This window comes from Epinephelus moara, chromosome 3, assembly GCF_006386435.1.
Source record: "Epinephelus moara isolate mb chromosome 3, YSFRI_EMoa_1.0, whole genome shotgun sequence".
In the NCBI taxonomy this organism is placed as follows: domain Eukaryota; kingdom Metazoa; phylum Chordata; class Actinopteri; order Perciformes; family Serranidae; genus Epinephelus; species Epinephelus moara.
The window spans coordinates 13,629,986-13,656,566 of record NC_065508.1 but is presented as its reverse complement, the minus strand read 5'-3'; the positions used below and the strand labels follow the sequence as shown (position 1 = coordinate 13,656,566).

At 41.2% G+C, this 26,581-nt stretch overlaps 1 protein-coding gene across 12 annotated transcripts in view; it reads right to left on the bottom strand.

Annotated features, from left to right (window-relative positions):
• Positions 1-26,581, bottom strand: part of nbeaa (neurobeachin a) — a 117,388-nt gene that overhangs the window by 77,127 nt on the left and 13,680 nt on the right. For all 12 annotated transcript variants that reach the window (XM_050040328.1, XM_050040330.1, XM_050040335.1 and 9 more), the window contains exons 2-3: positions 4,710-4,941; positions 276-376 (exon numbers count right to left, since the gene is read on the bottom strand). In XM_050040328.1, the coding sequence (XP_049896285.1) occupies positions 276-376; positions 4,710-4,941 (333 nt within the window). The remainder of the gene's footprint in view (positions 1-275; positions 377-4,709; positions 4,942-26,581) is intronic.

Below are 26,581 nucleotides of genomic sequence, written 5' to 3'. Positions count from 1 at the left end.
AAGTCAAGACAGACAAGCAACATCAGAAAGTCTTTACCGAGCTGAAGCTTCGCCACCTGGAGTGGAAGTTAGAGTAGCGTAAGTTTATAAAGCAATGTATAATAATGATGCTATTTTTTAACAATTTCACAATGTTAATGTTTGTTTACCAGCACCTGCAAAGCACCAGTAGATATAACTATGTCTTCTGGGCAAAAATATTACTGTGGTGAAAACAATAACAACACCCACTCGTACACACACACAAAAACTCTTTTAAGTGTCCACCAACTCACCCAGATGCCGTTGTCTCCCCTCAGCATACTGAAAAGCAGCTTCAGCTCCTTGACTGTGATGCTGTAACTGGCCATGACTCCCAGCATGTCCACCAGGAGGTCTGAGGAAACACAGACAGACACTGATAGTGAGTGCGAGAGAGAACATACAACTATATTATGTGGGTGTGCATGTGTGTGTGTGTGAGTCTGACACCTCCCTGATAAAATAAGGTGAGGTCATTAATAAGACACAGTTTGTATACTGCAAGTGTTGAGCATTAATCAGCGCAGTCAAACTTCAAGTGTGTTCCAAGAAGTCTGCGCTGCACACAGCATTACTTATTACCTTGAATATCGACGCCACAATGTAAATTCTTGTTGTATCTGTATATATTGATCTGAAGACATCAGGTAATATGAGGCCAAACACACCAAGCCAGTGCTAAGTGCTCTCAGCTACAAGGTAAACAAACAAAGAGCCACATAACACTTAAGCTGTCACCAACACCTGTGATAAACTCACATATTGTGTACAAGGAGCTTGTTAATTAATGTGGTTTTATTATGATAGGCTGTGTCAATTAACTCCCAGATATTAATGTTTTTAAAGATGGTGTCATGGTGGTATTAGACCAACTTAGACTCAACATTGTGTGTCTAATTTAGGTCCAGGACTGCTGAATTGTTCGAGTTGCCGAGAGGCCGAAGACGGATACCATTCTCAATGTGCCTCGTTTACTAACATGTGAATAGAAATGTTCTTACTATGTGCACAAAATTCAGTCCAGTTCATGACACGTGCACACTGGCCAGTTGTGTTCTGGGAATCAGGATCATTCTAAATTGACAGGCACGTGCATTTACAATCAGCGTACTGCCACAACCCAATTTCTCTATATAAGGAAATAAGCCTGGAGGTGAATCTTCGAGAGAGCGGTAAAGTTGTTTCTGTGTTCAAGGCCAGATATGCCGCCTTAGCTCCTGCCTGGAGCTGAATCAGAATCTCATATATGCTTAATGCTTTACATATGTGCAATGTCATGGCACTAGGAATTGATGGGAGGAGCTGAACACTGAAGACCAAGAAAATAAAAACAATGGAAACTAAAACCGTTACATATCAGTATGGATGTTCTCATATACTCCATTGTGAGATCGGACTGTTTTTTTATTGATATTTTAGTTATGACAGTAATTGATGATGATGTAAGGGAATCGATTTCATAGTTATTTAATACATTTGGCCAATGCATTAGTAGATTGACTGTTTTAAATATTGTTGTCTATTAAAGCAGTTGCGGTTTCAATATGCTATGCATTTAGTTAACAGGTGTGTGTTTACATTTTCTTAGACAGCTGGGCATTCATTTATGTGTACGCATGGTACAGAGAGTACCCCATCACACCCTGATGATAATATGGTGATATTTAATTTTGTCAATATCAGCCTTACTTTTGCTATGGTTTGCTTTTGTCAACTCTGACGACTATGACTTCAGTTCATGAGGAAAGTTTCTTTTTTTGGATTCCTCGTTTACCATGAGACGTGCAAAAAAACAAGTTGTCTTCTTAAATGCAGTGTAACACAGGGTGAGTAATTGATAAACAAATGATCATTTGGGGGGTGAAGTATTTAAGAGTGGTATCAGTCGTCTCATCTAACTCTAATTAGTGCATTTCCCATCATGTCAAACTCGTCCTTTAATTTGCTCACATTTTAACAGAGATGTCTTGTTAAATGACTACATGTCATAAAACTGACAATAAAAATACTCCAAAATATTTCTCTCTGAACATTCAGGAGAATAATTAAACGCTTAATGTGTTTAAAGACATTTGTTTAGTCAAAGTGACCTTCGGGCCTCATTGACTTTCACTTCACACAGTCACAACAGATCGGTGTGGATACAGCAGAGGTACAGCACTGCCCTCTCAGAGTGAGGCAATCTGCTTACAAAGGCTCTTCTTTCCCATTAGGCCTGCTAGATATGAATAGAGTCTTCCCATAATATTTCATTAGCCAGAGCCCAGCGATAGGGAATAAAGCAGAAGGCTCGCTCACTGAGGTGCTTGGTATGAGAGGAAAACGCAATACACAATGTCCTAGATTCAAAACCCCTAAGCTCTGTTTTTGGTACGATCAATCCATGTAGGTCATTTTAAATAGTGTTAGAATCATGGTTCAGAAAGGGAGACTGTGAGAATTGGCATTAAATTGATTTAAGCGGCGTATGCTCTGCTGTGCTGAGCAGTAATAAGTCATAGAAGTTATAAAGCACATTATCCTGCGGCGGTAGGTAGGACAGAGAGGACACAGAGGGGGAGGGAAGGAGAGGACACGCACTCTGAGGCATCATTAAGGGGAAGTCAAGGTCGATATGATCATGTAAAGAGACGGCTGTGTATGTGCTGTTTTGCAATCGAGCCCTGCGTACAAATCGCAGCATACACAGAAACATACTGGGGTCATTACTCTGCTTCTGCTGCACCAGCGGGTTGTTACGAATGTCTGACTACGGGGCAAACACACACACATACACATGAAATCTGTTATGAAGAAAATAATCGGAAGTGAGTTAAAGAAATCTTCAGCTATTGGCTCTGAACTTTAAGAAAAAAACACAATGTAAAAGTTTTTCGTATTCACGAGGATAAATGGATCAAAGATTATTCCACCATTTTGCAAGTTCAATTATCCCACACTATACAAGAAACAGACACTTATCTCTCCACGAGAAGCATCTCAATCTTCAGCTTCAGTCTCAAGACATGCAGTGTTTTCAAACCTGGCATGTGTCTCTCACTCGCTCCTCTCTATGGTATTGCAGTTGTTTTTCCACCTACGCACACAACCCACGGCTGAATGCAGGAGTTAATGCTCTTTGTGTGATATTGAAAAGCACTTGTGGGAAAATCACTACCTGTGTGAAATCACTACGCAGGCCAGGCATGTTGAGGACAACGAGTTAAATAACAAACCTTTATAACGACAGTCTTTGTACTCATTTAACATCATACAAATATTTCACAGTGCTTCTGAGAGTGTAAAAGTGTGACTTTCTTTACTTTACATGTAATAATTTTGCACTTACGGCCCACTTGTCATGACTTCAACATTGGTGATTGAAGTTATTCTGTAAAACTTAAATTAAAAGCCCAGTCCTTTTTACTGGCCTGGTGTGGCTACACATTTTGACAGACAAAGGCCTGTCTCAATTAGACGCCTGGTCTGGCTGCCAAGCAGTTCATTTCTTTATAGAAGTTCTTCAGATCTATAAAACCGGGTTGTTAGCTGCCTCAAATTATGTGTCCATTCCTCGATTACCCTGAAAGTTATTCATATTGTTTTAACAGGATAACGTGGTGTTGTGTCGGTATGCCGGGTGCCAAAATCCTCGAGTGCCATAACTCTCTGTCTCTGTGATGCTGTGTCTGTCGGAGCAAGATCAAATGAGTGATTCATAATTGCATAATTTTCAAACAAGTAATATTAATACCGTTTTAAATAAACAATTTGAATGTATTTCCTGATCTTTGCGGAACAACAGTTTTGTGTGAGAGGAATTAAAGGCCTGTCCAAAAAAGACGCCTGGTGATTTCAGTGATTTAAGCAAATAATAGCAGTATTTCTGATCCAACAATGTATTAAAGTACTGCACAAAATAATATTATATGACTACTTAATTAGCATTATAGTTAAAGTTAAGATATATCAAGATCAACAAAGCTATCTATAAACGTGTGTTTGTCTTACACCTGGGCAGTAATCGACTGAACACCCCTAACAGTAACGATATTCGCCTTATTGACTGCCTTCGGCCTATGGCAAAAAAAGCTGACATTTACTAGTGGCAGTGGCCAGTGTTTTTCTGTTGTGTCAAATTAATTTTGTGCAGGCTGAAAAACAGAGCTCCAGATGAACATCTTCCTGGAAGCAATAGAAAACATGTTTGGGAATACCAGAGATCTGCCCTGGGATGTCACTGGGACAAAAGGACGCAGTAAAATTACTATTGATGTGTTAGGACACGCACCTTATTATTTTTAAGATAGATAGATAGATAGATAGATAGATAGATAGATAGATAGAAACTTGAATTAATACAGTTGTTTAAAGGACAAATTTGTTGATATTTTCACAGTAATATAAAATATATTTTAGAGATTTCTTTGTTTCCATCACACAAAAAGGGTATCATTCTCATTCTTTTCTTAAATTGATTGATTGTCAATAAAATGTCAGAAAATAATGAAACATGCCCTGTATAACTTCCCAGAGCTCAACATGATGTCTTCAGTTGGTATGTGTTATTCGACCGACAGTCCAATGATCCAAAGCTATTCATTTTATTATCATGTAACACAAAGAAAAGCAACAAATTCTCTTGTTTAAGAACCATGAAACCAGCCAACTCTTGTGTCTTTATGCATTTAAATGTACAGTTGCTTCACCTGCGATCATGTCGTCCACAGTGCTCATCTTGAGCAGCACCTGCTGGATGAGGCCGACCTCGGTGCTGGTCTGCAGGTTGCGCACGCTCTTGCGGAGGATGGCGGTAAACATGCTCCAGATCTCAGCCTGGCACGTCACCTCGCAGTGGGACAACAACTCCACCATGCAGCCGATGCTCTCCGCCTCCTGGATGATAAAGTTCATCTCCAGGTCAAACTCGCCGCCCACCAGCTGTAGCGAAGGTGAGGGAGAGGAAGGAAGGGGGAAGAGGACAGGAAGGGGAGGAGAGACATGGTTTGGGATGGAGGAAATGGCAGGGAACCAATGTGAAGGAAGGTGAATGGTGGAAGTGTTAGGATGGAGGGAAGGAAGAAGAAGGGGGAGGGTGATGAAGCAAGTGGGAGGAGAGAGGGAACAAAAAGAGAGAATGATTTAGTGAAGCATTTAACCTTTTGTCTGTAGGAGAGGTAAGCCTGGCGTCTGATGGATGCTGATTGTGGTTAGCAAAGCATTTCTTCTGCCGGGGGCCGCACATACTGCAACAAATAAATGTCCTTCATCTGTGCACACTCACACGTACACACACACTCACAACATCTCCTCTTCTGCTCTCTCCCTCTAATGTGAGGAGGAGCACAGCACTCTCCACTGTGAACTACAATCACTCTCAAAATACAGCAGGCATAAAAATGGCCCCCTCTGCTGCCGCGGATACACACATAACCACGCAAGTACACACACATGCACACACAGACACTGATGAACACACATTTCAGTCTCTGTCCTCTCAGATAGCATTAGTCAGAGGACATCATACTTTTAAAAATCGAGTGTGAATGTCCTGTCTTTTAATGGCTGGTGGTGCACTGTAATTACATGTGAAAGTACAGCCTTCATATCACTGTGCCTCACATACACACACACACACACACACAATTGCACACTTGTGTACCACATGAACGCAAGCATACCCACGCAGTTCATCCTCAGCATACTACACTATCCAGGAAATAGTAGCCATGGTAACCAACAAGCTAAGAGAACACCATTGAGGTTATTAAATCAGATGGAACAGAAACTTGCAATAGGTTTTGAGAGGCAACCAGACGAGAGATTGCGAGCAGGAATGAAGACGCTGAACCGGACTGTGACTATGGTCTTTGCACAAGTGGAGAGAATGAAAGTAATAGATAAGTCAAGTACAGTCAGTGAGTTTCACAATGAGATGTAAAAGAGAGAGTAGTCCCCTGCTGTCTGAAGAGAATGAGTAGTGCTGTGTTCAGTGAATTACAGGGTCAGGGTCAATTTGTACCTGGTCAAAAAACCTTCAAACAAAAAAATATTCTAACCAGGAATTAATTTAATATTATTTGTCTCTGTGCACTCTAAGTTAATTGTAACTTAATGATTTTCTTCCCCTAATTTGTTGCATAAAAGTGAAACACACTGCTAGCTCCAACATCAACAACTGAGCCATCTCTTCTTCTGCAACGATTCTCCAATTCGAGAATTAGCACCATCAGCTGTTTATCTCGATGTGCTCAACTCACAGAACATTAGTGGATGGAAATGTACATTCGTGGGATGGCCTTTAGCTCAGTAAGTAGTGTTTTCGCCCCATGTAGGTAAGATTAGGGCAAAAAAAAAGAAATATACATTTGTTCCTATTTTTTGCAGATTATTTAAAATTGTTGTAAAAATGTGTGCTGCATTAGGATGGAAGCCTGTCTATGGTCTTGCATCTCATTGTATATACTGCAATACTGCGTATTACAATACAGTAATTGTTCTGTTAAATCAATTAAAAAATGGTTTAAAGGTTCAGCGAGAAGGATTTAGGGGGATATACTGGCATAAATTGAATATAACATGTTCTCTTTAGTGTATAATCACCTGAAAATAAGAATCACTGCATTTTCATTACATTAGAATGAGCTGTTTATTATCTCTACAAAGGGAGCAGGTCCTCGTCCATAGAGTCTGCCATGTTGCAATGCCATGTTTCTACAAGAGCCCAGAACAGCAAAAACAAAGACTGGCTCAAAACAGAGCCATTTGCCTTTTTCACATCGGTCACCGTAGTTAGCTGCCCCTCTACGATGAGCAGCTTCAAAAGAACACTGATCTTTTTAACGCAAAACTGCTTTATTCAGTGTTTTTACTGCTTTAAATGAGCAGGTCTGTTTGTTTTGGAGAGGAAAATTTGTCTCCTAAAAACCTCCCGAATGTCTGGTTTAGAAGAGAACCCACATTAAGTTATCAGAGAAGAAAGGTGAGTTCACATTAGCAGGTGCTGAGGTTTGCAGCCCGTTTCCGATGAGCAGGACAGTACAGGAAAAATGCAAAACTGCTTCATTCAGTGTTTTTACCCATTGTAATCACCGGGTCTGTTTTGGAGAGGAAGAGACCTCTGCGAATAATTCAGCTCCCGGTTAAAACCTCTTGAATGATGAACACTGAAGGAATTACAACCAGGAGAAATTTGAGCTAGCTGCAATCTGCAATCCTCACCACTAGATGTCACTAAATCCCCGTAAATATTGCACACTGCTCCTTTAAAAAAAAACATACTGAACTTCATCACATTTGAAAATTTTCTTCTTGTAACTACCATACAAATGACAAAATAGAAATAAAAAACAGCCACCTCACATGGGACAACACTTGAGTTGAAAACTAAAGACTCACAACAGTAAAACTAAAATTTTCTCAAAATGGAAGCTTTAAGGTTCCTGACCAGGGTTGGAAATTAGCACGAGCCACCAGCCAAATGCTCGTAAAATATGCAAGTGGCTTCACTTATCAGCCAAAAATAATAATATTAATCTATTATGTGGCTGGTAGATCCATAACTCACAATGGCAGGGGGACAAAAAAGTTCATTTCCAACCCTGTTCCTAACAACAATAATTTGAAGTGTTTCAGGTTTCTGTATTTACACCTTTATTCTCCTTCTCCACGTCTGCCAAAATCACATTTGTTTGTAAGACATTCGCTCGATAAACGAGATCCCAAGATCATGCGAGAATACAGCCCTAATGTGCTCCATAGTCTGCCCCGAATAGCTCCCACGGGAGAAATGGTCTTGCTAAATCTCCACCCCTGTATACAATTCTACCACACAGTATATATTGTCATATCACCAAAGCCATATCTTGCAGATGCTGGATTGAACTGAAATAAAACCCAAACCCTGATGCATGCTGGAGTACCTTGCAAGAAAACAAAGAAAACGGGGCAAAGGAAGCTTCTTCCATTGGGCCACATATATAATACTGACATAAAATGAAACATTAGCTGCAGCAATCATTAGCGACACCAGCATTCATTACATGTTGGCCAATCGACAGACTTGGTCTCAGTCCCAGTGAGATCTTTGAGGGTTAGGCCTTGTAAGCTGCGGCCCTTTTCTCACGTATAGTTTCATTAATGTCACCTTGTGATTAATCAGGTTTTAGACTTCTTCCACTCAAGTGTAAAATCTCCATATTCTTCTACCTGCTCCTGATCCCTCCCGTCTCTTCGGACAGACCAACTGGCTCACGTTTCTCACTCTCATTCTGTCCCTTTCGCTTCCCTCTTTCTCTCTCTCAGTGAAGTGAATTGATCCAGTGCACTCTGCCAACGCACTAGCACAGATTAGAGAGGACCTCTGAACAAGGCATGGAATAAAAGGGGGAAGAATTAATTCATCCCACATCGAATTTTCCCCTCTCCTCTGAGGTTCCCAATTATAGAGCACACTGGGGACTACTGCATCCTACAACATCTATATAACCTGCCAGTCTGAAGGTGCTCGATACACCACGCAACCGAGGCTTAAGGGGAGACAGCTAGGATAGCCTTTGTAGAAACTTGCTCGCAGATACGCAACAACTTCAACACGGAAACACACATCCCCTGGGCATACCTACACATGTACAGCACAAGTATAATCTCTCTATGCTCACGCTTACCACGCGTGTACAGAACACAGTAAGATGAGAGGGGTGATGCAAACGACGGCAACAAATTGGGTCTCGTGACCAACAATACAGAGGAAAAGGAGGGCGACAAGCGACAGGGGGAGGAAAAGAAAGAAGTGTCCAGATAATTATTATCTCTCCTCCACCAGAAGCAACATCTGGAAAGGCAACTGAAGCCTGGGTGACACTGCCAAGAGCCTCCTGGACCAAGAACATCAGGTCACTTAAAGGACAGTTGGACACAGAGAGGGTGTGGGAGCAAATATTCTTCAATATAAAAACGCTCACATTAAATATATGTTCTCCCACTTCATGTGGCTTCAATAAAAATGATAGATGCTTGAGCATTTACGCACCGATTATTCGCTCGAGTGGGGCTTTTAATTGATGTATAAATAAACATGCTGACGAGATGGCAACAAGGTTGATCACGAGCAGCTTGAGCACACTTGAGCGCACTCAAGCGCCATCATCGTCGCCACTATGCACACAGACAAAAGACTGCTAAATAGTTTTATGAGTGAACATGCTTGTTTTGCATAAACACTCGTAACCTTTGATCTCTTCCTTCACCCGACCCTGTTTGTCCACAATGTCAGCTCCCGCCCCTCGTCTTTGTGTCAGAAGCCTACTGGGAAAGGTTCACACTAAGGGACAAGTAATCACATCAATGAGCACGCACAAGAGGCCTTTGCTACCCTGACGTGTACCCATAAACAGACACCCGCATTATGCCACTCGCCTTAGGATAGAGGGGCTTGGCAGTGCCACCCCCTCTCTCCTCTGAGGCGATGTCAGCACTGACCTCACTGTCTTCTTGGCAACTAGTCGAAGACGTTTGCTTTGGCAGCACTATGACAATGATTGCTCCCAAAGTGCTGCTCATGTCTGTATGTTCCATTCACCAAAAAAAAAAAAAAAACAAGGAAATGAGCGGGTGAGTCAAAGCACCAGTCGTCAAGCAGTTGCTAAGGAAGTGACAACCTCTTTCCCACGGTCGATGTTCCACTAGGATTTAGGAACATTTGACAGGTACAGACTCGAGGCTTGAATGTGTCTGTGCCAGTGCATATGAATGTGTCTGCATGTTACATGCCTGCTGTATATAGAATTTACACACAGTGCTCACAATAATAATAATAATAATAAACAAAACACATTCAAGACTGCGTAATATTGAAATATATTATTCTCCTTGTGTTATGAAGAGAGAGAGAAAACTTTATTTCTTGCTTCAGTACCGAGTGTGTCATGATTGACCTTGAAACACTTTCAGTAACAGTCTGAAATGTAAGAATATCTTCCACTGGATTTATCACTGATGACTAATCTACTCGTATTGTGGAGTATTATGAAAGTATGTCTGTCTGCCAGACACCACTCTTTCTCACTTTATTCACTCGATTGCAATTATTATTAAAGTTAAACGTATTCAGTTCAGTCATCAGTTCTGTACCTGCACGTGTGTTACCTTCCTGCACTGTGATTTCTAATTCTGGCCCAACAAGCTTTGCAGTGCTGCTCTCTCAGACCCTGAAGGAAGCTGGCACTCGGCTTGGCATCACTCTGGCCGTGTCGAGGAGGTGGGAGGTTTGAGGAGCATCACTCTGGCCGTGTCGAGGAGGTGGGAGGTTTGAGGAGAGTGTGGGGGGGTCAGTGCCAGGACCGTCTTCACACCACAAAGAGCTTATATGAGCAGGCACCTCGACCAGCCAAAACCAGCTCTCATAAGAGGTTGGTTAAACAAACACTCCCTCTGTCCATCTGACCCTTTCTCACCAGCCTCACTGCTCAGACACAGTCCTCGGTTGCTCCAACGGCAACGGGCCTTTTACACTGAAGAGGTTCTGACATGTCACGGTGGGAAAAGCGCAGGTGTTTAAAAAGTTATTAATTCATTAACGGTGGCTGAATTTCATTTAGCTGCCTCGGTTTTAGGCTACGGTTGTTGTGAATGCTGGCTCACTGTTTCACCGTCATGGCTTACTGGAATAGAACGGAGCCATTGTTATAATAACACCTGGGGCAAGTCAAAGTGTTTGCTGTTGCTAATGGCCTAAACATCAAAATAAGACATTTTTTCATTTCCTTCAAAAATGAGCATTTTAGAAACCTGCAATAATTGATTTATTTTGGCCACTTGGGGGCAGCGGAAAAAAGCTGTGAACATATCATCACCTTTTAAGTTGACCTGGCAAACTTGGCAGACATCAGAAAACACCATCATTCATTTGGAGTCGAGTTTGTAGCCAACTAGAGAATGTAAGTCAAATATTTATCCTCTTGTAGCTCTGTATGTGGTCTCTACTGAGTCCTGTGGGAAAAATCTGGCTCTTTAGCTGCTGAATGCTCCACTGTGGTCCCCATGTAGTTGCTGACTTTGTCTGCCTGCCATTTGGTGCTAAGCAGGTAGTGTACAGTGGGGTTTTTAGAGCGTCTTTGGCCAAAAATGACGTTATGAGAGCATCGAGAGTGAATGGAAACTGAAAGGACGGTGATTATTTGTAAGACCACAAGAGGTCGCTTGTCAAAAAAAAATGTAAACTTTCTGGTGAGGACAGTGTCTGTTATAATGTTTGGCTAGTAGAGTACAGTAATTCACTGGGAATGTTAAAGAAGAGCAATATATTATATAGCCATGGAGACTTTATATTTTTACAAATCAGAAAAGAAAACATTAAAAAATTGTGCAAAAATGCTGTTCAATACAGACGTACAGGCCTTTTTCATAGCAGACATTTTGAGTAGGAAAAGCACAAATGTTACTCAAAACATTAACAACCCTTCAGAAGTACCAGTACGCCTTGACATAATATTGAGCCTGCATGCACAATACCAGGACACGCAAACTTAGTCCCAGTTCACATGTACAGGTCTATTTTTGAAAACAGGATTTTGTTTTTTCTCTGTTTTTTTCTAAATCCTGTCCATGTAAACACACTTAAAAAAAAATCTATGTCCAAATGAAAACACAAAAACAGTAAACACTGTCAAGAGCATGCCAAACCAACAGGTGGTGATATGACCCAATCACGTAAAGAAAAGAAGATGTTAGCCAATCAGAAGCCTGAAAAAAGGACTATCATCTGAAGGCCACCTGGCTGCAATGGCAGATCATAGCCCATTCTGTTCCTCACTGGAAGAGTAACTGTGCATTAATGTGTAAACCAGAGTTTACGTTAGCCGGCATATGCCAGCTTTTGGTTGGTATCTGGTGTAGTTATCAGGCATAAGTAAATATCAGCCTTCAAGATATCCAATTGGAAATCAATAAGTAAAGTCATTAATAGCATATTAAATAGCATAATATTGTGTGAACTGTAAGCTATGTTGCCAACGATTTTAAATATACACTTAATATTATGCAGATCAGATTTTCAGATATAAATTAACAACGCTAATGTTGAGCAGTGGGGCTGTTCACACTGAAAGCGCCGCGGCCCTGAGCTCTGCAGCCAGCTCGAGATCTGCAGTGATAGCTTCGGCTTCTAATCTACTTCTTCCACAAGCCGCAAGCAAAACCGTCAAGAAAACACGATGATAATATATTATGAGCACTATAAAGGCTGTATTAGATATGATGAAAATGATCTGATTATGATGAATGATAAAATATGCAGCCTGTGAATCCACATATTTGTCAGTGTCTAAACAGCGAGCAAGAGAGACGAGCAGATACACACAGACGCATGTAAGCAGACAGAGAGAGGTCTTTATATGCAATTAAAATGCGCTGGTGACTGCTGACATGCGGCTGCACGACGACTGACATATCAGGGTGGCGGTGACGTGTGGCCACCGAGTCCTTTTCCTCCGTTGCCTCCTTTGCTTTTGCGACTAACTCTGTGAATGGTGATTCTGTTCAACAGACCGCTTCTTCATTTTGCTCATTTTCAAGTTATTTACTTCCAAGTGTTTCATTGCCATTTAAATGTAGAGAAACAGCCTGGCATAAACCCTGGTGTAAACATGTCAGAAATCCTGTTAGCAAGGTAAGAACTAGCATTATGTCGGCCATGTTGCCGCACATCTGTATTCCCTGTCTACGTGTCAACACTGAAGATGGAGTTTCTGAACATCTTCATCTTGGAAGGAGTTTTTAATAGAGTTAAAAAAGAAAAAATCGGTTTAAAAAATTACCCGTGTATGTTTGGACGCGGCCTGAAGCAGCTAAACAGAATCCAGCCTTCCTTCATTTAATTTTTTACGACTGTGTTTTCCTGCTGTGACACATCAAAATGTTACACTGAAACATTGGTTATTTTCAATATGACTAATTTTTGACAGACCTATGCTGAAACAAATATTTTCCCATTGTGTTTTATCATTGGTTTTCTACAGTGTATGAGCCTGCAGACATCAAAATGATCCACCTGTTTGTTTGTGGGTGTGTTTGTTTCTGTTGTCCTTCATTCATCCTGCTGGGTTTAACCTCATTAGTTTTATACTTTAAACACCACTTTCTCGCTTGTATTCAGAAAGGTGCTCCATTAATTAAAATTATCATCATTTAATTGAAAACGATCTCTCACAGACCAGCCACAGCCCATTATGTGGTGCTGTGATGGCACATCAAACGAGCCATTACGCTGGCTGATTACTACGACTGTCTGTTGAATATTGGATGACTCTCAAGGCCAAACCTGGCAAAAAGAGGCACCTGTTGCTCATTACTGCTGTCAGAGATGACAGGTCAGAGAGGCGAGTGGACGGTCAATGGCCACCTCCTCTGCCTCTGCACATTCAATTGAGCCTTTGGAGCTGGCATCATCAATATGCAACTTCAAAGCCCCTGAGAGTGAGCTGGAGAGGTGCGGGCATGTGTGTGTGTGTTTGTTTGCTCTGTGTGTGTGTGTGTGTGTGTGTGTGTGTGTGTGGCTCATTACTCATTTGTGTCCCCCGAGTGAGCCGCGGCCATTCAGTCCCTTTGTGTGCTGAGCGAGTGAGGAGACGAGAGGCCCATCTAGACATGAGATCACAGATTATACACTTAACGCTTCGCCAAGAGGGCTCGACAGAGCGCAGGAGAGCAAAATTGAAGGAGAGAGAGGGAGGTGAAAAGGGAGGAAAAACAAACAAGAGAATGAACGGTGTGAAGTGCAGGAGGAAGCAGACTGGACAGAAGAGAAAACACTGATGAGAAAGTGTGTGTGTTTGAGAGAGCGAGCAAGAGAGATGGAGCGAAAAAGACAATGAGGGCGAGACGGCGGCTGAATGCTATTGTGCTTTCTTATCAGGGTGGCAGAGCGATTTTATTGCCCAGAGCCTTACAATGTGCAGTGGAGGGTTTAGTGCTCCGATGATGACCATAGCAAATCTCTAAAAGATATGGATTACACTGGGGCTAAACTGGCCACTAAACACTCAATAATCCACATTCTGCTTTCTGCATGACCTCATTTTTGGTAAACAGCATTGATAAGAGCAGCGGTTAATTCTATCACTGGCTCAGATTCATATTCAGGATAAACTTCTCCTAATCTTGGTTTTCCAAGGCTTTAGATTGAGGATCTATGTGGGATCAGTCTAGCACACAGAAAATAATCAAATAATGATTTAGGTCATTTGTCATGTAAAACTGCCAAACATTTGCTGCATGGGTACAGCTTCTTAAAAATGAGGATTTACCACTTTTCATTGCGTTTCATGATACAAATCTGAATGTCTTTGGATTTTGGAGTGGTGGTCGCAAAAGCAAGCATTTTGAATATGTAATTTTGGGCAGAGCTATTCTTGGTTTTATATCATTGTTAATTAAATATTTTGGGATTTTGGTTGGACAAAGCAAGCAATCTGAAGACAGCATACTGAGCTCTGAGACTTCACCATCATGGGTGGATTATGAGAAAATGGACCCCTGAGTACAGATATGAGGAAAGGCTCCACCACATCTCCTACATCTAAGCAAGATACATAGACTTTGTGGTGGTATTGCTTCTTTTGTTGTTGTCTGCATCTCTTTGTAGTCGTATTCATTTTTTTATCTTGTTGTAATTTTGTTCTTTTGTGTCCCTCCGTTGTCATTTTGTGTCCTTTAATTCCTTTGCATCCCCTTCACAGTATTATTTTGTCTTTTCGTGGTGATTTTTAGTCTCTTTCTGGAAGGTATGGGATGATTTGAGCGACATTATATATTTTAAATATGAAATTTTGGGCTTTACAAATTTTCTTATGTGCCGATTTGAGCTTTTCTTTGTTTTCTATCATTGTTAACTGAATATATTTGGGTTTTCGTTGGACAAAACATGCAATCTGAAGACATCTTATTAGGCTCCGGGACTTCACGATCATGGGTGGATTATGAGACAATGGACCCCCGGGTACAGACATGCAAAAGGCCCCACCACCTCTCCCACATAGGAACATGAAACATAGACTTTGTGGTGGTATTGCTTCTTTTGTTGTTGTTGTTTGCTCTTTGTAGTCGAACTCATCTTTTTGTGGTTTTATCTCTGTGGTAATTTTGTGTCCCCTTTAGGCTGTTTTGTGTCTCTCTGTTGTCATTTTGTGTCCTTTTATTCCTTTGCATCCCTTTCGCAGTATTATTTTGTCTATTTGTGGTGATTTTTAGTCTCTTCCTGGTGGTATGTGTTCATTTGAGCGACTTCACACAATTTAAATATGAAATTTTGGACTTGTCTCTCTGTTGTCATTTTGTGTCTTTTTGGTCGTTCTTTATCTCTTTGTATTCCTTTGCTTCCCTTTTCCGGTATTATTTTGTCTTTCTGTGGTCATTTTTAGTCTCTTCCTGGATGGTACGTGTTAATTTGAGCAGCATTTTCCAAGTACAAGCCGAGGGGGCCCTGACACTTTGGGCCCCTGCGCCTGTGCCTGGTAGACCCATTCAGTAATCTATCTATGTTCATGATAGTTGTTTTTATTGTTTTTTTGTGTTTTTACATTGTAGAAACCAAATGATTAATTAAATAATCCTCCCAAAATAATCATTAGATAAATGGATAATAACAAAAAAGGATTAGTCGCAGCCCTAGGTTAGTTACTGTGGAAAACTGCTATGGATGTTACCGTGATAAAGCAGCAGAGAAGAGGAAATAAAATGCTGGGGATGATGGGGAGCTGCAGTGGAAAAGGGCAGCGTATGTGTCTGTCTCTGTCTCTGTGATTGTGATCAACATTGACATGTTGACTGACTGCAGCCTCCAGACACAGAGTGAGGAGGAGGGGGGAGCCCCCTGGACTGCATTTCCCATGGGCCTGTATACCAGTGTCTGCACAGATGGCAGATGGGACGACACACACAGCCCCCATTTATGAAACCCTTTGCAGAGCAGCAACGTCACCATCATAGTCAACATGCACACATGCACGCCGAGTCAGCAAAATAAACGCTATAAGCCGTGAGCGTATGGAATATCTGAGAGCTGTTATGCACGAAGTGAGGGGCTTTTACCTTAGACTTTACAGGGAGGGAGGAAGAGAGAGAAGGCAAGTGCGCTGCAGAACTCACAGCAGAGCAGTTTTAGGAAGTACGAAGAGAAAAACAAGGTTTCAACACACACATCAGACACTGCAAAAATACACCAATGATTACGTAAAGCCACACTGGGGATATAAGGGCGGCTAAGTCCAGCACAAGTAAGGCAGGTTTGTGTGTGTGTGTGTGTGTGTGTGTGTGGTGAGGGCTGATAATAAAATGTCTAAATATCAAAACTTCATAAGGAATGTTTGATGTAGACCACACACGCTTTCCACCAGCATAAAAATTGCAAAAGGACAGAAAGTAGCATAATGCACTATGGGAGGATTCATACTGGATGCCAAGTTACATTATGGATGTGCAATGATTCCATTAGAGGAAATTCTAAATGCTCTGCTCGAATGTTTATGAATGTGTAATCTCATTATGCTGTCAAACAATATTACAGTCAGTTCTGTGAACTAGCTCGCTGTTTTGAGTTAAAACATTAACATAAAGTGACACAGGAACATGTCTTGAGTCAGACGCACTAAACAGTCGGCGGTAAAGTCTCCTCAGTGACATGAAAGTGATTTGACTGTGCAAAATCTGACACTAAACAAACAACTGTGCTGTTAAGATTTGCAGGAAGTCAACCATAACTGCAATGAGTGGTATGCTGCATTTGTACAGCATGTCTAGATCATGCATAATATAACAAACCGTTTATTAGCATTAGCATTTATTAGCACTGATTGCTCAGGCAGCGTTAATTTCTGTCCACCACTTTGGTCCAGAATGTCTAAACAACTACTTTATTAACTGCCATGAAATTTGGCATAGCCGTTCATTGTCCCCAGAGGCTGAATCCTTCAGACATTGCTGATCCCCTGGCTTTTCATCTAGCACCACTGACAGGTTGACATTTTTTATTCAGAGTTTAATGTTGTGAAAGGTGCTAAATAGATTGCCTTGAGATCTGGAACAGCCATTCATCGTCCCCAGAGGATGAATCCTACTGAAATTGCTGATCCCCTGGCTTTTCATCCAGCACCACTGACAGGTTGACATTTTTTATTCAGAGTTTAATGTTGTGAAAGGTGCTAAATAGATTTCCTTGTGATTTGTAACAGCCATTCATCATCTCCTGAGGATGAATTGTAATAACTTTGGTGATCCCCTGACTTTTTATCTAGTGCCACCATCATGTCAGTTTTACTTTGTCAAACATTTAAGTTTATGATGAAATACCTGCAACACTAACATTCAAAACAGCATTCCCATCAACACTCAGTGGTACTTTGTTTAGCACTAATTAGCATATTTTAGCATGCTAACAAGCTAAATTAAGATGGTGAACATGGTAAACACCTGCTAAACATCAGTATGTGAGCCGTTAGCATGGCTATCGCTCTTGGACACTTGGCCTTGTATTCTAATTAAGTGATTACGTATGTTGGAAATATGTTTTATTTGGGGAAAAAAAGAAGAAAAAATCTCTAACTTTGAAAAATATTACAGCACCTTTAAAGTTCCCATGAAACTGCTAGCACAATGCTACTTGCTTAAGCATATTAACCCATTTTCTGTAAAAACAGGAAGCTAGAAAGGGACTTGTCGTGGATATTGACTAGCGTTACCAGGAGCCAATAGCACTGAATGTACATTACACCTACACCCTACCCACCACCAACCCTGTGGATTTTACAGACGAATCAGACAGGGAAGAAATAGAAGAAGAAGACGACCATGATGAAGTCATTTTTGGATCGAAGCCAAACATGTTCGAGTTGAGATTTGAAGCCAGCAGTGCTGCTGGTGAAAGAGAGATACAGGCTTATCCCCCTGCTAGTGCTGATGCATTCCAATGGTAGGTGTGTGTCTATATTATTATCTGTTCCATTGGACACAGAATTAGAATTGGCCCCCGTGTGCAGGATGAGTCATCAACATTTTTATTGTTTTTCAGGAAATGACAAACTTTAAAATACCATCAAAAGTCTACAAGACAATCCTTTTGTTATTGTTGGGCCAAATACTGGCGAATAGGTGACGACCAGCCCAACTGTTTTGATTTCATGGGTGCCCTTAAAGCCACATGTCAGAGACTGATGCACCTCTTCGATTGTCCCTCTGCACAACACTGGTGTGTATACAAGACTTTTGTTAACCACCATCAGATAACAAAAACCGCCAGGTTCAAATAGCTGACAGAAACCACCACAAGCGTCACAACATGCATGTTGTTGCATTTTTGTACACACACACACACACTGCCTTCTTGCAGCAGGAGTGTGCAGATGGCGGCTCATTACCAGCTGATTCGTCAGCCACATACAATACAGCAGCTCTGTGCAGCAGCCACACTTCCTGCTTTGACTTCAACACTGTCCTCATCCCTCTCACTTCTCTCTCACACATAAGCCATCCAATCACAGAGCCAATACAGAGAAAATAAGCTGGGCTAAAGGTTCGGTTTAGAGTGCTTATCCGCTGTACTCTTGGATCAGGATTTGATTCTTTTTTTTCTTTTTATTCCCACAAACGATTTTGTTTGTTTGCTTCCTTCATAAGTGTGGACCACATTCTGAATTGAAAATAACTACAAGCAACTGGCACAAAGAAAACCCAACGCTACAGCATGCATGAATATTTGGGTTTTGCATTAATACATGAAATAAAACTTCAAAGGAAAAATACGGTGAATTTGCAAAATCATCAGAAATCATCATAGCTGGCAATCGATTTCATCATTAATTTTGAAAAGGCTCTTGAGGAAAGTTTACAGAATAAATAAGACTTGAATTGCAGATTGTAGGGCAAAATGGCAGATTGCTGATGTCGATGATGTGCTAAAAATAAGTTTATTTATGAGCGATGATGCACTGAATGAAAAATTGGCTATTTCAGCCTGCACCATTTCATGGCTTAATTTGGCATATGGGTAAAGTCATGTATGCATAAACATTGTGGTCCTTTGGCAAAGAAGGCTTGTTTCCAATCAGCTCGTGTGATCCTGTCAAGGGCGCTGAGCGGGGAAGGTGACAAATTCCAATCAAGCAACTGCAACCTCCAATTTTGCAAATAACTGTACGCTTTGCAGTTCCATTAGATTCAAAACACAGAGAATTGTGTTCTCGGTGCCAAGAGCTGTACCCTGGGCACAGTTTCCACAAAAATAACCATGAATGTGAGTCTGTACATACATCAAAGGGAAGCAAAAGCTATTGAGCGTTCCCATGTATTGGCTTGTCAGTTTCTATTAACACTGCCAGAAACCAAAGAGGGAGAGCTGGATAAAAGAGGAGTGAGAGAAGGCGAGATAAGACAGTAATACCTGCTGTGATCTGTCTTTATGAAAGTCTCCAGTTCTCTGCAGACCAGTTCAGTGTGCCTTTTCCCGCCTCCAACATCTGACTCAAAGCTTGTCAAGTGCAAGCTTAAAACATACTGTACACACACATGCAGACGAACGTGCACCAGCACTCGCGCACACTTGACAAACTCAGCCACAACACACACATACTCAGCGTTCAAAGGGCAACAGCCTTTTAAACAATTCATTGCAAAAAGTCTTGTAGGTCTTCGTCATTCGCACATACACTCTCGCTCAGTTTGTCACCGACACACTCATGCATGCTCACAGCAGCAGCAGCGGCGGCAGCGAGTCACATGAATGACAGCATGAGCACACACAAAAGAGACAGAAGTAGAGATAGAGGAAGAGTGAGAGAAGTGGAGGGATACAGAGAATCTTCCCAAAATAATCCAACAATAATGAGGCACCATTTCATTAGCATATGAGCAGCCAGTAAAAAAAAAAATCTAATTTTTCAAAAGTGTGTTTACTGGAGTGGGAGGCGAAGGAGCTTTAAAAAGAGCAGAGAAGTGGAGGAGAACAGCGAAGAGGAAGAGATCAAGAGAAGAAAGGGAGGCTGCATAAAAACTGAGGCCAGACGTCACAAACAGGGCAGATAGGAAATGTGCAGCAACAGTAATGGTGTGAATGTTTGCTTGGGAAAGCAGGGAGAAATGACAGATAGACAGAGCAGACAGACAAATACAGCAGACTCTGTTCAGCACAACGGACAGCTCCTGCTCGCTCTGCTGACAGATACACTACGGCGAGAAGCTACAGTAGAAATCCTTCACTCGGCCTGCAAAATTCATTGACAAACAGCTGAAACTGCAACTGCGCTAATTGCTGTATTAATACCATCAATATTTTCAAGGGCTTAAAGTCTGTGACAGCAAAATATGGCTTTGACATGAAATCCAAAGCTGTGAGAACGGCGCCGTTTGTAGTCGCCGCAGCAAAACAGAGCCACACTGTTCATGGCTGATATTCTCAGGGGAAGAAAAAAAAAAAAATCCAGGTCAAAAACACACGCACGCACATACACACTACACGGACTGAGGATCGCAGCCAAGTGATCACAACTCTGACTTCATCCAACGGCAGTTTAAAATGTCTGCCACCTGATTGGCCAAAGAGGCTTAGTAACGGATCTAGCAATAAGCCTTGTCACATGCTATTGGGCAACAAACAAAAAGAAAAGCATTTTTCCTTTTTGTCTTGCAAAATACCACATGGGAAACTCTCTCTCTCTCTCTCTCTCACACACACACAAACACACACTTTATTATGCACACTGTTAGATATGGGTAGATACATTTATATAGCTGTCACAATCACCAAAGTAGATGATCACCAGCATTTGAACATCTGCATAATAACCCATATTTAACAGCGATGACAGCAGGGCTGATGTTGTTTTCACTGTGTGTGTGTGTGTGTGTGAGTGTGTGTGTGTGTGTGTGTGTGTGTGTGTGTGATCACGGCAATATGTGGTCCTGGAGACGCCTATTGCAGCGGGAGCTACCAGAAAGCAGTGCTGAGTACTTTGCCAGGTGTTTATACATCTACGGACAGATATTGTCGACACTATAGCATCACAACCATGCAGGATACAATCATGAAACGTTACAGGTGTGTAGTTGGGATCACAATGAAGGTCAAGTTTAAAGGTGGGTGTGGTGGGGCGTTGGTGGATTAGTGGATAGAGCAGGCGCCCCATGTACAAGGCTGTTGCCGCAGCAGCCCAGGTTCGACTCCAGCCTGTGGCCCTTTGCTGCATGTCACTCCCTCTCTCTCCCCCTTTCACACTTGGCTGTCCTATCGATTAAAGGCAAAATGCCCCAAAAAATATCTAAAAAAAAAAAAAAAAAAAAAAAAAAAAGGTGGGTGTGGTCTGAGCAAGGGCACCAGAGGCAGGGGAGTAGGAAGAAGGGAAGGGGCAATTTGCCCACCCCCATTCATTTTAAGTTGCGGATATGTGTTGCAGCTTCTGTGATCCCATCTCAAGATGCTCTCTAGTTTACGGTGATTTTAATAACCATCATATTGGACAGTTTGACAGAAAATATTGCAGTTTAGAGGGGTGAAGAGTAAATATATGAATACACTACAAATAAAAAATTATACACAAAAAATATGAATACTGTAGCTAGTTTATTCAACGTTTGGAATTATGCCTATAGAAAGTTATGGTTTTGCCTTGTACGTAGTCTGACTGCTTGTCGACATAATGTCTAAAACATTATCCTAACAGATTTTAAATTTGAAGGACAGACAGGCTGTGAGACAATAAACAATTGATTAGATTTTGCTGGTGATCTGGAATTGGAATTTCTGACATTAAAAGCCAGTTACTTCTATTGTTTTTTTTAGCCATAAAAGTGTTGGAGATTTGTTTTTAATACCATGTATATTCCATGCAAAAAAAAAAAAAGGTTTAGCATTTAAATTTAGTTACAGAAAGTATGTGTTTGAGACTACCAGTGTTTGAGAATTGCTTAGAATCATGCCTCCCAGCTAAAATAATAATCCACCGCACTTTCTCATGAATAAATTTACATCCTTTTTTAGACGACACAATACCAATTCAAGCTATAACCTTTTTAATTTAGTTTTTTTTTTTTTTTGCAGTTTATTCAGTGTCATCAAGAGTTAGTTGGTCTTTTCTAAGAAAAGAAGACAAAAGGACCAAATAGAATAAACATACAAAGCATGGTAGCCCCTATGGTTGATGAGATATCACTGGAAACACTAGAATCTGTAGAATGTCAAAATTTGTCTATGCAAATATTTTCACAGTTCTAACAATTTTATAAAAGAAAACACTCCAGAATCATCACTTGCTACATAGGATGTCAACAAAGAAAAAACCCAGCAGGTCACGACTGATGTGATCTTTGTTTATTCAACACTTGAAGCTGATAATTCAACCCAACAAATGTGCTGGAAATGCTTGGGCCTTAACAACCAGAAACTGTTAAGTATGTGTTAAGACCTCAAGACTTATGGTTTAATAGAAAAGGAGCAAAGGCAACTTCTCTCACCAGGAGACAAAGAGGTCTAGAGGAGAGGAGAGCATGAAAGAGAGAAAGAGAGACGTGTCAGGGCAGAGAAAGAGAAAAAGAAGAAAGAGCAAAGACAAAAACTGCGAGGCAGGGAGAAAATAGCATCAAGCAGAGATGGTGATTGAGAGGGCACCATTGAACGGACAACATGAAACAAATGAGACATGCTATTGAATTCTACCAGACACAGAGAGAGCAGAAAGGAGACATAAGATGTGGGAGGAGGTGCTAAGGTGTTGTCTTTTAGGTTTTTTTCCCCCCTCTTCTACTTGGGAAAAAAAGCACATTCTGTCGAGGACAAGAGGCAACTCAATTTTCTTCTCTTTTCATTTTTTCCTCAAGACAGGCAGTAACAAGGCATCCTTGTGTGTTATGTCACGGGAACTGAAGAAGGAAGGACTCAAGGCTGAGATTCGGTACTTTAACAAGGCCTTCGCGCCTTGTCTCCTGACTCAACTCAAATGTGCTCATTTCAAAGACGCTGACAGGAAGTGAAGTCCTGCAGGGCATCCTGCATGTTGCTTACACCTCACTGGGATTATCACAGATGAAAATAGAGACATGAGAGTGTAACTGAGAGTTACAAGTCACTATGAGCTCCTCATTCTCACTGTGCACCTACAAGGGATTAAATGTGTTTCAAGCGTGTGTTAAAATCCAAATTTGGTCTGCTGATTATTGAGACACAGGAGTTAGGAGTGTATTTGTATGAGTAGCCACAGAGGTACTTACAGTCATCTGTGGAAGATAGAAATTAGGGTTTTTAGGACTCCACTGATAGTTTCAAAGTTTTAAAAAGGTTCAGTATAAGCTGTATGCTGGAGGAAGTGTGGGCTGACTTGAAATCACTCCCATATCTTCTGGGATTGTCCGGTACTGCAGGGATTTTGGCAAGATATAAAAGAGGAGATTGCAAAAATAATGAAAATTGACGTCCCTTAAGATCCTGTGCTGTTTTTTACTTGGAGAACCACCTAAAAATGTTACGTGCAAAGTCAAAAGATACATACTACACAAACTCAATGGACACACAATGGAATATATGATAACAAAACTGTAAGTGAAGACGTTTTTCTACAAAGATGGACTCCAGTTACGTCTTACTTGACTGTCTAAATGCTAGGATGTGGAATTACTAGGGTAAGGTTCTGGACTCTTTACTTTTAAGGGTACTGACCAAATTATCTGTACTACCAAGTACCGATTTACATTTAATCAATCAGTGCTAAATTTCAGTACCTGAAAGTGCATTTGGATGAGAACGCTGGGTTTAGACAAAAGGCGGCAGTGCCAGGACGACCCTAAAGCCTGGAAGCCAGCCACAGATCTCCAAGGCCAGCAATCTGTAGAGCCACTGGGTTCAACTTCAGACAGGAAGTGGAAGTGCCCTGAAGCCAGGAAGCCGTCCACGGAGTCCCACAGCTGCTTTGTCAGCTTCCAAGCAAGCCAAAACTATCACGGCAGATCGGCACCGCAGTGATGGCATTTGGTTTATTTTATTTTATATATTATTTTAGTTATAGCCTAGTATCACTGCTAGACGAGCAGAACGCACACACACAAACACACACAAGCAGACAGAGACGGATGATTAGCTCTATGTGTGATTAGAAAAGAGAGCGGAGGAGCAGAATCCTTTTTTAGTCTACTTCATCACCCCTGCAGCTTGTTCAAACATTACATTTTTACTCTCACAGAGAAAGTAAAGTCCCAAAATTGGTTTCATTGGGTAGTGGTACCAAACCACCTGTACCGGTACCTGTACTAAAAAGACAGACAAGCCCTCTGTCAAGAACTGTTTAACTGTGTTTCATGTGACTGACACTCAAATTTAAATGAAGTTAAAAAATGTTTTGGTCTACTGAATGACAAAACAAATATGTTTCATGTTTGACAACAGTGTTTCATTAACCTTTCATGAATAAAAACTGCCATGTGTGCACGTGTTTGTGTGAGTGCGCGTCTGCCTGTGAGATGAGGCAGGTGTAGACTAGCTGATGCTAAGTTCAAAGGTCAGCAGATAAGCCCCGCAGACCCGACTCAGGCCAGGCTGGTGGCAATTCAGGATCACCAATCTGTTTGTTTGGTTTAGTTGAGTGTATGCGCCGCAGCAGATAGGATGTGAGCATGTGTGTGTGTGTAAGTACTCACACACACACGCTCACACAATTGTGCATGCGTGTTCACCATCCGCTGAAACAATGGAGAGTACTGTTCCACTGAGCCACAGCTGATGGAGGATAAGAGAGGCAGCAAGCAGCTCCAATGAGTCTCGGTAATCCATCATCATAAGACAGAGTAGGGAATGACACATGCACATGCACACACTTACAAAGTAGGGCTGGGGAGGTCAGTGGAGCATGATGTACTGTAAGTTATTGTGCAAAGAGACCACACACATACTGTACACACACGATAATCATGAGTCAAGTTAGACAACCCCACTCTGAGCAGAAGAAACACACAGAAACGAACTGTGAAGCAAAGCTTGTCTCTCCACATGTTATTATTTTAAACATTTAGATCAAAACTGTTTTTATTGGATAATGCGGTGCAAAGAATCAGCACCAACTTCTCTGTCGAGGTGTTTCTGTGCTACCGGCCTGTCAGTGCATCAGCTCTACTTCAGACTTGTCCTCCACAGTGGACAGTGGCGAAGACATGCTGTTTGAAGCCCGTGTTGTTTGAAGTACAGCAGACACAGCAGTAACAGCGTAGCACTTGTCAGAAGCTTGTGCTTTGGGAGTAAAAACCTTGAAAGGGAACCATTTGAAGTTTGCATTTGTGGTGATCAACTAAGATTCGGATCCGTTGCATATTTTGACCAATGCGAATTTTTTTTACATAAACCATATTTTTCACATCAGCTCCTTCTGTTTTTACATGGGGAAGTTTGCCTTATTTGCATGCCCTTGGGGGATCTAATGCATTAATACTTTATCTCGTGGCTTCCATTACGATGGAATAATTTACAAACAGTGCCATCATCCTGGAGGATATTTTCATGGATACTAATGGGTAACTAATAGATATGAGTAAGCTAAGAACAACTTAGCTGCAACTGGATGATGAGATTAAGTCAAGTTGGACATGCTTCACATCTGCAACAAATATCTATAATTCATAAGGTGGATGAGTGACTGAAATGTAGATTACTGATGTTTGATTTCCATTCCCTAACAGAACTAGTGAAGTCATCAAAGTTAAATGGTCCAATGCGGCTTCCTTTCGTTTGGGGCCAATAACATAAACCAACTCCAGCTCCAATCTATGCCATTTAAACACTATTACATTTCCAAATAAACAAATTATTACAATGGCCTTATATTCTGCAACAACAAGCACTTAACATACAAGCAGTAAGCGCAGAATGTTATCAACATACTTCCTTAAAAAGGCGATGTCAAATGTCAAATTCACTCACAAAAACAATTTCCTATCGAAAGGTCATATCAACACAAAATCCATTCTCAAATATCACAGTCCATCGCCGGCGTGCACTCTCAGCCTGGAGAGCTCACACTGTCGTCCTCGAGAAGGCCAAACAGAGAAAAGAAAATAAACATTTGATTTCAAAAGGATTGCAAGATTAAGATTTAAAAAAAAAGAGCTGTCAAGCACTATTGCAAAGTCTAAAATAATATCAGGAGGAGAAATAACCCCAGGGGTGGGGTGGGAGGAGGGAGTCAATTCTGAAAAACAAATACAGACAGATCATACATTATAAATATTAAATTTGGAGGCAAAAAAAAAATCCCTGTGCAAATCCAGTCCATCAGACAAGCAAAAAAAAAAAAAGCCATTGGTATAAAGTTAAAAAAAATACATAAATAATAAGTGTGCATGATCTATAACAGTGATGGCAAATTAGTCGCACTCATTCAGGTCATTGTTTAACTGAGGATGAACTAACATTTCCATACGTGACCCCTTTGGTAACATAACAAACACAGACTCTGAGCAAGACCCTTTCGGATCCATACATTAGCTTGATTATAAGAGTGCGCTTCTCTGCATTCGCATTCGGTATTCCAAGCTAATAGTTTTCCTGGAAGCAGAGGCTGAA